Here is a 14,394-nt window from a genome sequence, read left to right as displayed (position 1 = left end):
AAAATGGGGGGGGGGGGGGACTATGTACAAAAAGTGCTGTAATTTCTAAACGGTTCACCCGCTATGCATGAAAATGCACTCAGATTAAAGCTGACAGTCTGCACTTCTAACCTCAAAGTCGTTGTATCATTTCAAATCCAAAGTGCTGGAGTACAGAGCAACAACCAAATCACTGTCCCAATAATTACAGAGGGCACTGTAAATTGATGGCTTAACCTCGTGGCATAATGTTTTTATAGACACTGAAAGAGTTGATATTTTTTTGTAAAAGCAAAGAGTTTTGATTATTGTGACATGAAAGAGTTAACTTTAAACATGCTTGCAAACTTTCTTGATGTGTACATGGCAAGAAAATAATACTACAGTGTATTTGGCCTGAAAAAAGCGTACATATATTTTCTTAATAAAACCCTGAATGGTTCATCTGTGTATGAAATATGTGGCCTTGGAATAGTCTTATCTGAACAAATTGTACTTAATTTGCTGTTGTAAAAAAAAATGTTTCTCTTGGTTAAGTGCGTTGAGTGTTATTCCATAGTGTGTTAGGAAATTAATTTCTGTTTACAATTCTTGCTGTAAATAAAATAAAAAATGTACTCACCAATCTTCTAGGTTTTTTTGTATCTCCGACACTAAACTAGATACGAGCAACGATGTATATTATATTGACAAGATAGTCGAGGGACCGCTCTAACAAATGGACATTTTCCACATTCGAAACTCATTTTATCCTCCATAGAAAAATTCCTCACTTTGTGGTCTCATTTTGGCGGACAGATTTCGGATGTAGTAAACCCTCTCGTTCCGCCTCTACTTTTTGATACGAGTTGAACTGACGTTGACTTCGTCAAAGAAGCGCCATGAAAAAAGCATTCCAACCAGCCAATCGCGTTTCATAATAATTGTATCTAATTCAATTTGCTCATCCAATGAAAACGTATCATGGTAGAACGCCAAGGTCGGCCATGTTGCGTAGTTTCCATTAGTTACCACAGCCACAAAGTCAAACTTGGCTATTTCCTACAAATTAATTTGTAAGACATTTGCTTTTTGGTCCTAATTTAAGTTTAGTGTTATACATATGGTTGGCAGTGTGGTTAAGGTTAGGTTTAAAATCACATTTTAAAAATATACATTTTAGAAATAGGGATGTTTTTTTACTTAGTGGCTGTGGTAACTAGTGACGACCATGTTGTGGTTTTGAATGAGGAAGAAGCGGGAGAGGTTAGAGGTTATCGTTTAATGAGTTATTTTTTATTTGAAGTACTTTGGACTTCTTTGCTATTTAAGAAATATACATGGCATTGTCGAATGTGATAGTAGTGATTGAAATCCTAGTCGCTACAGCCACATAACCAGGATTGTTAGATAGCTAGTTTAGCTAACCACAAGCTAGCTAATTTCAAGGGACGGAGAACGGTAACTTGATAGCTAGCTGGTTAGCAGTGTTGTTTAGCTAACTAGCAACGATTTACTTTCCCCGGTTGAATGACGTTGGGTGGCTTTATGTGCTTTTTCCTGCGCTGGCAGGCGGGTTGGAAGCAACCATAGCGATACACATTTTCGCGGGCGGGAGGTTTTAAACTTCTCTAAACATGTTCAATAAATTTTATGAATTAATTGGAACGGGTTTCGCTAATCTCCGCAATGGAGTACCAGCTCCCGACCAACGAGATAATGATACACACGGAGTACAACAAGGTGGTCGGATAAGGACAAAAAGACCCATCGACTGGTAAGTTAAGGTTATTCTAATGTTAGCTAGCTAACTTATCTGTCATCTATTTGTTGTGTAGTAATCTAACTTGGCTAACGTTAGTTTACTAACGTTAGTAATCTAATAAGCTAACGTTACCTAGCTAATTTAGCTTAGTGTACCTGCTCGTGGTGGCACTGGATGACCTAACTAGATGCTATGTTTAGCTAATTGTCAACTATGTGTGAGTTGTAGCTAAACTTGCGGACCTGTCTATTTGAGAAGGTGGTGAGATTTCGACCAGCCAGTTAGCTACTACTAGCTAGCTAACGTTACAGAAGTATGGCACACTGTCTGACACAGTTGGGTTGAGCAACCAAAGTGCGTACTCAGCAAGACCCCCGCCGCGGCACTGTCAGTGATTCTCTGGCACATGTTCATGTTGGATATTGTTTCCCCCCTGTTTTTATAGTTTGGAGGATGGTGACCAAGATGACCTGGCAGTGAAGAGATTTCGGATGGGTAAGCTAACAGCAATCTTGGCTGTGCATTTTTGCAAAAGTATTTGGACACCCTTTCAAATTAGTGGATTAGGCTATTTCAGCCACACCCATTGCTGACAGGTGTATAAAATAGAGCACACTGACATGCAATCTCCATAGACAAACATTTACAGTAGAATGGTCTTACTGAAAAGCTCAGTGACTTTCAGCATGCCCCGGGAAACTGTAAGTGCCGTTATTGTGAAGTGGAAACGTCCAGGAGCAACAACGGCTTAGCCGTGAAGTGCTAGGCCACACAAGCTCACAGAACGGGAGTGCTGAAGCGCGTGGCGCATAAAAATTTTATGTACTCTGTTGCAACACAAGTTATCAAGTTCCAAACTGCCTCTGGAAGCAATGTCCGCACAAGATCTGTTCGCCGGGAGCTTCATGAAATGGGTTTCCATAGCAGAGCAGCTGTACACAAGCCTAAGAACACCATGCACAATGCCACGTGTCGTTGGCGTGGTGTAAAGCTTGCCGCTATTGGACTATGGACCAGTGGAAACACGTTCTCTGGAGTGATGAATCATGCTTCATCATCTGGCAGTCCGACGGACGAATCTGGGTTTGGCGGCTGCCAGGAGGACGCTACCTGTCCCAATGCATAGGGCCAACTGTAAAGTTTGGTGGAGGAGGAATAATGGTCTGGGGTTGTTTTTCATGGTTCGAGTTAGACCCCTTAGTTTCAGTGAAGGGGAATCTTAACACTACAGCATAGACGATTCTGTGCTCCCATCTTTGTGGCAACAGTTTGGGATGCCCTTTCCTGTTCCAGCATGACAATGCCCTCGTGCACAAAGCGAGGTCCATACAGAAATGGTTTGTTGAGATCGGTGTGGAGGAACTTGACTGGCCTGCACAGAGCCATGACCTCAACCCCATTGAACAACTTTGGGATGATTTGGAACACCGACTGCGAGCCAGGCCAACTCGCCCAACATTCCCGGTGTCACAAATGCTCTTGTGGTTGGATGGAAGCAAGTCCCTCTAACATCTAGTGGAAAGCCTTCCCAGAAGAGTGGAGGCTGTTATAGCAGTAGAGGGGGGGACCAACTCCATATTAATGCCCATGATTTTGGAATGAGATACTTTTGGTCATGTAGTGTATACAGTCCATGGTTCCCTATCTGAACTGATATGATGTGTTTGTGCATATGACAACAGGGGTCTTCATTGACACAGTGAAGACTGCAGCTGAAGGGGTGAAGAGCCATAGCTCCAACGTGGCATCCTGGGTACGGAATAGTGTGACTCCTACCTTGAGGAACATACTGCCCACTTCCCCAGACCCCCCTCCGGAAGAACACTTTCATGAAGAGCCAGCAAAAGAGCTTCAGCCTGAACCCTCAACTTCTGCACCTCGTTCCTCATCTGTCTGGGAAGAGACTGAGGTATTGGATCTCTTTATGATGTTTCAGGGCTCTTAATTCACAAAGTATTAGTGCTAATCTTGGATAAGTTTTCGAGTTTTAAATCATAATGAATAGGGGGGGGGGGGGCTTGATTATAGATCAGCACTTTTGAGACAGTTTTTGAATATGAGCCCAGATCTAGTAGTAGATTGATACGTATTCATTACTCCAGTTTATTACAGGCCAGCGCTCTGTTATATTCATATTGAACAATGATGCCATTTGTTTTTATGGTATTGTTTTCAGGTCCTTGAGGTGAGGTACTCTGATCCCCTGGATGGGATGTGTGTCGCTCCCTTGACAACTCTGGAATGGAGAAACTCTAAATCAGGCAATACTCTTTTCTAAGAATGTCTATGAAACCATTCCTGCTGCCGGCTGGAAATGTCAGTAATGTTGATATGGAAATGGACTGTTGTTTAATCGACACTTTCTCTCCTCCTCCGCTCACGGCAGAGTCCTTTAGAATTGAGAAGACGATGATCGGATCGAAGGTTTGCAGACGGCAAGTGTGCATGGCTCTCACACATCGTGATGCGCCCAAAACGAATGGGCACTCTGTCAGTCTGCCTCATTCCTCCAGCAGTACCCCTAAGCCATGTCCCTCTACCCGTCTGGGCAGGAGCCACCTCAGAACACCTGCATCAACAAGGTATGTTCATATTGTCAATAGATCTAGGCCTGCCTTTCTGACTGGGTAAAAAATGCATTCTGCTATTAATCAAGCATTGAAAACCTTGAAAAGGCTTGATTTTTGAACAGGGCCCTTTGCAAGGTTGTTAAAGAGCTTGAATTTCAAAGTGCTTGAAAGTGTTCTATTTCCTGTGCTCGATATGGTTCTATTCACAATAATATGAGTAACATGTTCGGTGCAGTAATTGAATTCTCTCTGTAGCCAGTTGACCTCAGCAGGATGCAGCTCTTTCACCAGCATGTATGAGAAGTCCTTCCCCATCCGCGTTGTGCAGAGTCCTTCACACGGCAGCCCTTCCAACCGCCTCCTCAGAGCCGGGGCTCGCTGCACCGCGCAAGAGGTGAGATACCAGCTACCAGAATATTTATGGCTCCCACTTGCTGAACTTTTGCTATTGGTGCTGTTTTCAAATAACGCTATTATGTAAGAGTTATTTGAAAACAGCCCAACGGCTAAAAGGATCCAGGTATTCTCCAGGTATATTCAGGACTACGTGATAGAAGCATGGTGTAACTGAACTTCCCTCTGGGGAAAGATACTTATTCTATTGTGTCTATCCCTGTGTGTCTCGCATAACATAAGTCCATATACATACAATAGAATAAGTATTTTTCCCCAGGGGGAAGTTCAGTTACGACCTGCTCATATCACGTAGTCCTGAATATACCTGGAGAATGTTGCCTCTACCTCATATCCAAGCTTTATTTATAATATAGAGTGATGGGTCCTCTCTGTGTTGCTCCAGTCTGTCTGTGAGGAGGAGAAGATTGTGTACAGACAGCTGCTGGCCATGGTCTCAGGTGGCCAGTCCTTGTCGTTCCACAACGGCAGCCCCCATGGCTTTCCGCGTTCACACAGAGACTTGTGAGTACAACAAGCACACCGCTAATGCTACAGTCCTCTCGCTCTCCTCAAGTCCCCGAGGATGACTGACAGTTCAGTCGTGCTCAAGGACCTGTACTCTCACGTTGATGCAACCACACACGTTTTCATCAAATCTACCCTTTTCTACTTCTTCCCTGGGTTTGATTGTCCTACGTCTTGGCCATTTGGTGTGCTGGTGCTCCTTTCTTATAATCGCTCTCTCTCGCTCTCTCAGCACCAGCTTCCTGAGCACCAGCAGGCATCTGCTCCAGTGTTCGTCCCCTACGGGGGCAGGAGATGCCTCCGAGGGCCCCAGTGAACCCCCAAGCCCCCGTCCAGAGTTCAGCCAGGGCTACAGCAACGTCCCCAGCCCAGGGAAGGGCTCCTCCAGTGGGGCAGGGAACCACACCTGGGCCCCCAACTCAGACCTCAGCCCCAGGGGACCAGAGACACTACAGTCTGCCCCCTCTCCAGCTACCCTACAAGACACCTCTTCTCAGGACACACAATCATCAGGTGAAACGTCTTAGCCCGTTTCCACTTCATCAGAGTTGGTGTAGTAGTTTATTGACCCCAAGGAGGGACATTGATTTATCGCCACCAGCAGTATACAGCTGTATACAGAGACAGGACATGATAACGCCGCAGTGCCATCTTTAGTTTTATGTGTTGTGTTTCTATAAAAGCCTGTTTGTCTCTCTTGTACTAATTTGGACCATGGCTTGTTCTGCAGCGCATGATGGGGACTCCGTAATCATTGTGAAAGAGAAGAAGGGCAAAAAGCCATGCAGTTCAAGGTATGTGTTTTGAATCGTTTATGTTGGTGTGCGTTATTTACTTTGTGTTTCCCATCTAGCCTGGTTACTCTCTGTCTGTCTCTCCAGTGTGCCATGCTTCCAAGCTGAACTCTGGATCAAGGAATTGTAAGTCCCCTAATTTGTCACCATTCCTTGATAAATTCATACGGCGTATCTTGCTGTGCCCCTGTGCATACTGAATACAATTGAAATCCTCCTCTAGCTCATTCTAGAAGTCCTCAAGTCGGATGTGTGTGTCTGTGTTTTCCAGGACTAGCATGTATGACTCTCGTGCCCGGGAGAGACGGAGGCAGATCGAGGAGCAGGAGGCCCTAGCTGCTCAACTGCTGAGACAGGTAGTTAGCATCCCCTTCTCTGCCCTCAATGGTGTGACGTCAGCCCTCATGTCTATACCGAGTCCCACATTGACCACCCATTGGGAAAATATAGGAAGTTTTCCCCTCTATGCTTCGTTCAACCTCTAGGTTATTAGCTATATGAAATGAGGATGCTCTTTTACACGGGGAGGACCGCTCTGAAATCAGCATTCAACTCGGCTTGTCCTGCTAAGCCTGTACTCAATAGAAAATTATTTGGTGGTCTGTCTAACCCTCCTGTCCTGTGGTCTGGTCCAGCGTCTGTCAGATGACAGCCAGCTGGGCAACAGGTCCGTGGAGCTGCATGTCAGAGTCCCTCTGGAGAAGGAGGTTCCTCTGGCTCCTCTCGTCGAGGGACCCAAACCCGCCGAGGAGTTCCCTGAGCTCACCGAGGTACAATTCACTGTTTGTTTTTAGCCCCGTATGTTGTGCCTAATACTGCACTTTGCGTTTGTGAGCCAGCTCATTACCAATAAAATTGCATTGCAATAATTGTACTAAGTGTGTTTTTAAATAAGTGAAATGGATTTGCTCACTGTGTGCGTCAGGAATGTACATAGCGAGCAGCCTTTAGCTGAGCCAGCATGTTTGCGTGTCTGTGGCCAGGATATGGAGGGGGAGGTGTGCCGGGCGCTGAGGGGAGGCAGCCAGGACGAGATGCTGAGTGAAGGATTCAGACTCACCATCACACGCAAAGACCTCCAGACACTCAGCCACCTCAACTGGCTCAACGACGAGGTGAGAGCACGTCACACGCTGCTTCTGTTTATATCGCCGTCTCATACCACTGTTTTTGGAGGCGGCTAGTAATTTCATCTCTCTGTGTGTCTGTGCCTATACAGACAAGAGAATAACTAATACAGAAGGGGTTTATCCGTGGCTCTATGCTGTTTTCTCTGCTTGACCCCCGCTTCCTCTTTCCAAGGTGATCAACTTCTACATGAACCTGCTAGTGGAGCGCGGGAAGGATCCCGGCCTGCCGACGGTCCACACCTTCAACACCTTCTTCTTCCCCAAGCTCCGCGGCGCAGGCTACTCTGCCGTACGCCGCTGGACCAAAAAGATGGACATCTTCTCAGTGGACATCATACTGGTGCCCGTCCACCTCGGGGTGCACTGGTGCCTTTCTGTGAGTTAACATACAATATATTGTACTTTGCTGCTGCCTGTCTACCGGGGGGGGGGTACAGTGGCCTGGCCTGGTTATGCATCCACCATAGTTGCTGGAGCCATGCTGGGAAAGGACTCTGTGAAAATGGAAAAAAAAATCGGAGCCAGCGCAGTCCGGTTTAGATTGGTTCTATAGTGGGAATCACACTAGACAGAATCTGTCGTTTGATGTTTATATTGACTGTTATATTTTTTAATATGAAATATTCTCTTGTTTTTTAATATTAAAAAAAATATATATAATAATTCTCTCAGGTGGTGGATCTCCGTAAGAAGACTGTCACGTACTTTGATTCAATGGGAGGGAACAATGACGAAGCCTGCAGGATTTTGCTGCAATACCTGCAGCAGGAAAGCAAGGACAAGAAGGGCAAAGACCTGGATACGTCAGAATGGACTCTGCAAAGCAAGAAACGCAACGTACGTGTTACACTATATCTAACCCGAGATCTCTCTCAACTCCACATGCTTTGACACTTCACTGATAGATGTTGCCGTCTTTTGAAAAATGGATCTCAAGCCATTTCTCCCAACAGGAGATTCCTCAGCAGATGAACGGAAGTGACTGTGGAATGTTCACCTGCAAATACGCTGAGTACATCACCAAAGACAAGCCAATCACATTTACACAAGTAAGTACTTCAACCGCCAAGCTGTCACTGTGTCTGTTGGGGGTGGGGGGGGGGGGAGGCCCGTGTTTAATACCATCTTGAGGTGTTTTGAAAATGTTTTATTTGATAAAATGTTGAATTTGGCCTTTACTACTATAGCCCATAACGCAGTGAATAACACATTCATAAATGGCAAAAAAAAGACAGTCCAAAAAATGTATGCGGTGTCAAAGTGTCTGTCCTATATCTAGGAGATAAACAAAATATATTTCCTCAGCCTTTTTTTTTTTTTTTTGACACACCCCTTATTTTTGTAGGCACAAAACTACCTCCATACTTCCATTCATTTGTTTGGGTTAGCTTCAGACGAGTCCCGTGCCACCTGTGGGGGTCATAGAGCAAAACGGAGAACACCATCGTGTTCGTGAGAGTCAACTTTCAATGGATGGTTCATACTCGTTTTGTAGGCCTAACTGTTCGGACCTAAGGATTCATTTTGTGAGAAGACTGATTTTCCGGGATGTTTCATGGTCTGACAAACACTGATGCGATGGATTGAGATGCAGCCCATGCAAATAAAGGGATATCTTTAGCTTAAACTGTTGGATTTTGATGGATTTTATTATTATATTACTTGGATTGACGTATGGGTGTGTCAATAGACTCTAAAGCAGCCCTGTTCTATATTTGGAACACTGGCTGCATTTAGAATGCACTCCATATGTTGCCAAAGCAATTGAATTGATCAGTATTTCTCCCTGGTTATACGGACAGACTTGCGTTTTGAAATGCAGGGATCAATCAGGTAGCGCGAGGTAGAGAGATGCTGGGAAATTCCACCAGATCAGACTGGCCTAAAGCTTTTTTAACCTGGCACTTGTAAGAGACCGCTGTTTATTTGCTCAAATGTGATGCCCGGTCACTATAAGAGATTGGCACTTGTTGGCGACTCTGCTTTTAATGGAAGTGTAACGGTAAGCATGAGCATTCCTGCCCCCCCCCCCCGGTGGAAGAGTGTCCCTCAAACAGAGCAACTAGTGGTAGGGAGAGATGAATAACCCTGTGGAACGGGACATCACTCGGGAACAGCAGTAGCGGCCAAAGGGTAACCTACCACGCAATTCATTGACGACGAGCTACAGTGCCTGTAGCTGCGGTAGTAATGGTTTTCCTTCCATTTCTCACCGTAGTATGACAAGTACAAAATAACAATGTGCCTGTCACGTTACCCATCCTCTGGCTGTAGTCCAATGTGGAGTAGTACTGAAGCACGATATTGCATAATAGCAGTTTGGTAGCTACATTACTGACCAATATTTTCAATCTCTAACGTTACCACAATGAAGAACGATGACAAGTCGGACTTTTACGTTGTTTTTTAAAAGTTTTTTTAATGAAGGGAAGGCAAACTTGCAATAATTTTTATTTTTTTACATTTGCAGAAACGTTAAATGCTTTAGCTAGATTCTTCTAAATCTGCCCTGTTTGCTCAGGAGTCCCTAAAACACGAATTACAATTCATACAAATGTAAAACGCCCATATATTGGGGGGGGGGGCATTGGGATTGAGCCTATGAGTAACTAACTCAGTATTTAACTCCGTATTTCCCTTCCCTCCAATTGACAGAAACACATGCCCTACTTCAGGAGACGCATGGTCTGGGAGATATTGAATCGGAAACTATTGTGATGAAATTGGGAAGAGATTTCTGAACAGGTCAAGAGCGAGGAAGTGTCTGAAATGAGGACGGTGCCCATGACGCTGTGGCTGTTCCATTGCAGGAGGATACATTTATTGCAACCACAACCTCCTGTGTATTAGCAAGCAAAGGTCTCTCTTTCAATTTGGGGGTTGTTCTCATTTTACAAATGATACTCTGAAATGTTCCCGTCAGAGGATCGCGTCTAGTGAAGTTGGGCCAACCAGTGCAACTGCTTGTATTTTTGTCACTGTCGATATTTTTGTAAACTACTCAGAAGTATAATTCGACGAGAGCTTGGTGATGTGATGACTGTTAACACCTTTTATTTTTCTAGTCTACGGTCAACACCCCTTACCTGGTTCAATAAACTGGTTAAATGAGAGAACAGAGTTCGAGATGCAGTGACATTCTTTGCTTTATATCTGGAAACCCACATTTTGATAGTGGTTTTTAGCTAAATGGAAAATATATGCAACTGACCTCAGAGTATAATTTGTAAAAGGGTAGGCCTAGAAATGGCAGTGGTGTGTTTCCATACATTGCTATTGTGTGGTACTTGAGGTGACACGAGTATCCTCATTGGTTGATTGGACCCCATCAACAGATAAGCAGCCGTGATGCTTCCTTGACCAAGAGACCTGTTATTCCAAGAGTAAATTGTGTAACCTGAAATGTAAAGTCTATTTTGTTTTAATAAGCAAAGCAACAAAACAAAAAAAACGTTAGTGCATTTTTCTCTGGATATTTTCAACATGTGTATATACTGATGAGTATACAGTTTCTTGGATAATGTATTTAATATACATTTTGTACCTTTTTATTATCTGTTTTGTATCTAGAACAAAGTCTTTTTAGAAATAAATTCCTCAAGTATTGTGTGTGTGCATCTGTTTGGAAAGGTGTACTTTACATGACATACACACTTGGTAATAAAAGGCACATGGACAAACTGTAAAAAAAAAAAAAAAAGTGGATTCCTTTTAATTTAAAAAAAATGACCTAGTTCAAAAATAACATCAATCCCCCCAAAAAATCATTTTGAAAAGCTGTTAGTCTAGAAAAGGCTGTGTTTAAAACACCGCCATAGACCTGCTAGTGTGGCACGTAAGGGCAAATTAATGATTGACAAAAGTGAAAAAGATTGTACATGATTGCTTTATAATGGACTTGATAAAGCCAGGGGATAGTAGATGTTAAGGCTGTGAGCCAATGACTGAAATGTGTTCCTTTTTAACCTGACATGACGTTGGTGACTTATTGCTGGACGGAGCTTCAACTAATATTTCCTCCCTCTAGTTGGCATTGTACAATGAAACACAAAGCAGTAGAGCCCACTCCTACGCAACCTTTAAAATCCTAAATTAGCAGCAAGATGTTTCAAGTGGACTTCATGTAAATGATTGTCTGAACTACGGCAAAGGGCAAGGGCATCCCGACATCTCAAACTAATGCTGAATATTTTTGGATTTCAACTCAAATCTGGAATGATTGTCCTCAAAATTAAATGAGTGTAACAAACATTAAATTGTGGTTTCCTAAGACTGATACTACGTGGGTGTAAATATTACAAGAAAATAATTCCTGTTTTATCAAACACTTTGCAGACAGTGCATACATGTTTCCAGATAGCAATTTAGTGTGTAGCACCCTTTTTAAATCCTCTCTTGATGAAATCTATAAGGCATTTCTGATAATATTCTTCCTACCACAAATTAAATCATGAGACAATTCATAAAGCTTATTACTAGTGTCAACAAACCTTTTCATGTACAGTCACAAATCAAGGAAAAAGAAAGAACTACAGATGTATTCTAAACCAAGCATTGATCACTTGGAAATGTCTGAATGTCTACCGGATGATGTCTTTGGTAACAAACAAAAAAATCAACAACCAATATTTTGGTTGACCAGCAATAAGGACTGTGTATCTGGATGGACAAGGTAGTCAGTATCCCATTTTTAGGAGATGGTGTGAGGCCTTTAGCAAGATAGCCGAGTGATTTTTCTCCAACCTCATGAACCATGCTGTACATGGTAACACTTTATTTGGATAGTCCACCTGTCGATGCTCTTTCTACAGATGGTCATACCATCACCGATTTAAGGTTAGGGTTAGTAGACAGCCTGTAGAGCATATACAGATATTCCCTTCTATGCAGCGATCTCACTGTCATTTTGATGAACAGCGAGGCGTGTAATCTTACAACTAAACTTTTGGATGAACTCAAATGAAAGCCACCAATCGCAGAATGCTAAGTTTCAAAAGTCACTATTGACAAACAAACAGCCCATTGTCACCTGAAAAAGTTCTGAAATTCATCTATAGCGTAAGTATTGCATTATTGTGGATGTGTGTGTGTTTTTGTTTTTTTTAATTGCATAGATCACTGGCCTTTTTAAGAAACAAAACAGTCTGATTGGATGTTTGACCTGGGATTTAGGCCTGGTTTGTGAACGTTTGACGGAAGAGTGAAGCTATGGAGACAGTACCCGCTGTTACTGTGCGGGGCAGCCTGGAGAACCATAGAAGTTAAGAGCTTAGAAAACGTCTCTGAATCTTGCACACGAACACTCAGCTGACTTTACATTGCTCTTGTTGGGTAGGAGGTATTGTTACTTTTCACACCGCATTCCCTAACCACTGATTTAGTGACTACTCTACCACGTAGGACACATTTCTGAAATAATTTCTAAGAGGCATTACACTTAGAGCTCGATTCAGTCAGCAAAGCTGAAATTGTTACGGATTGCGCAATAGACATTTAATGGTCATTTCCAATTGAGCCAACATATGCAGCGTTTACCGTGAATGCGGTCACATTGCCTTTACATTTCAATTTGGATTGAATCGAGCCCATAATTATCTTGGAGTGATGAGTAGTTGAGCACACCTCTTTAAAACGGTGAACGTGCCAAAACTGATGACACAGACTGATTTGAAATCTCTCAAACATTTAGAGCATTTTCCATGTGATTGAAAATTAAAACAGAGATTGAGAACAAGAAAAAACAAAAATGACTAATGACAGACATCATTCCAAAAGAAAAAGCCAACAAATCTTTCAAAAACAAATCTACTTGTCCATAGAAACATGTAACCACTCGCTGCACACTACCAAAAAAATAAATGTATCAATCTGAAAAGTATTAAATCGAATAAAAAAGATCTCACAAACTTTCTTTAAATAAAAAAAAAACAGTCACTCGGAATCAAAACAAAACCGAATAAACAAAAACAGAGGCATCTATAAACAGACAGAGAGAAAGTAGCGTTGGATCTCGAATTTACTTGTTTAAACTACGAGCGCAACACTCAATAATGTGAACTCCTGACAACAACTTTGGGTCTGTTTAAAAGGGTAGCAGCTTAACCCACTAAAACCAAATGTAAAGACTTATTTATGTTGTTGGTTGGCATTGGAGAAATATAAGATTAAATACAACCAGCAACTAAATGTATTTCATGTCAAATTGAATCATGCATATATATATATATTTTTATTCCCTGCATGATTTTATTATAATTGGCCAGAATCAGGAAATAATCAATTCAATGTTTGATTGTCTTAAGCATTATTTCTAAATATCTATTTAGATTCTGAGAATTATTGTGAGAATTTCAACTAGGGACCCAAGTGCTAAAAACGGTATCTGAGTTGATAGTACCAGATATGACACCGTCTATGATCTAAGTAACTTAAGCAGTTGGTTCAGCCTTCTCTCGTCAAAAATGTACCAGTAAAAACACTGTGAAGTGAACAAAAACAACAATGGCATTGTGAAATGAACAAAAACAACAATGGCATTGTGAAATGAACAAAAAAAATCTTTGATTAGTGACTTTTTGAATCTATACCAAAAAAATACAGGTGAAAAGCTTACAAATAACAGATGATGAAATGAAAAACGAAATCAGCATATTTTACAAAAAAAAAGTACAGCTAATCGACAACGCATGTTGTTGTAACTTTTATGATCCTGATTTCATTCTGACTCCCCAGAATATTTAGGAAAATAATTTGTTAATATGTGCACAAAAAAAAAAATCCTGTGTGTGGTTTCTCTTTCTTCGACTGTAGAGTCATGTTCTGTGGTCAAAATAGATGCCCCATGTTCTGTTCATTTTCACAGTATCCATTCATCTGTATTCAAGAGTTTACCATAACCTCTGATTTTGAAATATCCTTTTGTCCATAGTGTGACTGTCTGGTGCTTCTGTCCAGAGTCACTATGCGCTGAGCTGTACGGGACCGCAGGTGGCCCAGGAAATAGACTCTAGTATAACCCACCTGTCCCTCCTCTTCACTTTCTAAGCTGATAGGAGTAACCTGTGTGTTCTGTGGGAGTCTCCAGGGAAACCTGTTGCTGGATGGCACTTTCCTGTTAACATATTGAAGAAGAATTCATCAATCAATCGTCAGTAAAGAGACCAGTTGTTTCATACCACATTATAGTTTGAAATGTGTAAATGCAACACATTTTCCCCACAGGGACAATAAAGTCAGTAAAGTAAATTGTAGTAGGA

At 42.2% G+C, this 14,394-nt stretch overlaps 2 protein-coding genes and 1 long non-coding RNA gene across 3 annotated transcripts in view; 1 reads left to right on the top strand and 2 right to left on the bottom strand.

Annotated features, from left to right (window-relative positions):
• LOC110491990 overlaps positions 1-785 on the bottom strand; it is a 36,162-nt gene extending 35,377 nt beyond the window's left edge. The window contains exon 1 of the long non-coding RNA XR_005036522.1: positions 602-785. This is a non-coding gene — a long non-coding RNA (uncharacterized LOC110491990). The remainder of the gene's footprint in view (positions 1-601) is intronic.
• Positions 786-980: 195 nt separating this feature from the next.
• Positions 981-10,689, top strand: LOC110491986 (sentrin-specific protease 1). The gene is made up of 17 exons (XM_021565896.2): positions 981-1,735; positions 2,169-2,218; positions 3,406-3,632; positions 3,900-3,984; positions 4,110-4,305; positions 4,549-4,687; positions 5,093-5,211; positions 5,447-5,727; positions 5,945-6,008; positions 6,096-6,134; positions 6,280-6,364; positions 6,644-6,778; positions 6,992-7,123; positions 7,311-7,514; positions 7,811-7,975; positions 8,092-8,187; positions 9,794-10,689. The coding sequence occupies exons 1-17, from the start codon at positions 1,596-1,598 to the stop codon at positions 9,854-9,856; spliced, it is 2,220 nt and encodes a 739-aa protein (XP_021421571.2). The 5' UTR covers positions 981-1,595; the 3' UTR covers positions 9,857-10,689.
• LOC110491055 (RNA-binding motif, single-stranded-interacting protein 2) overlaps positions 9,545-14,394 on the bottom strand; it is a 36,726-nt gene continuing 31,876 nt past the window's right edge. The window contains exon 13 of the mRNA XM_036946902.1: positions 9,545-14,249. Within this exon, the coding sequence (XP_036802797.1) occupies positions 14,172-14,249 (78 nt within the window). The 3' untranslated portion in view covers positions 9,545-14,171. The remainder of the gene's footprint in view (positions 14,250-14,394) is intronic.

Source organism: Oncorhynchus mykiss, chromosome 16 (genome assembly GCF_013265735.2).
Source record: "Oncorhynchus mykiss isolate Arlee chromosome 16, USDA_OmykA_1.1, whole genome shotgun sequence".
Lineage (NCBI taxonomy): Eukaryota > Metazoa > Chordata > Actinopteri > Salmoniformes > Salmonidae > Oncorhynchus > Oncorhynchus mykiss.
This window is presented reverse-complemented; position numbering and strand designations above follow the sequence as displayed.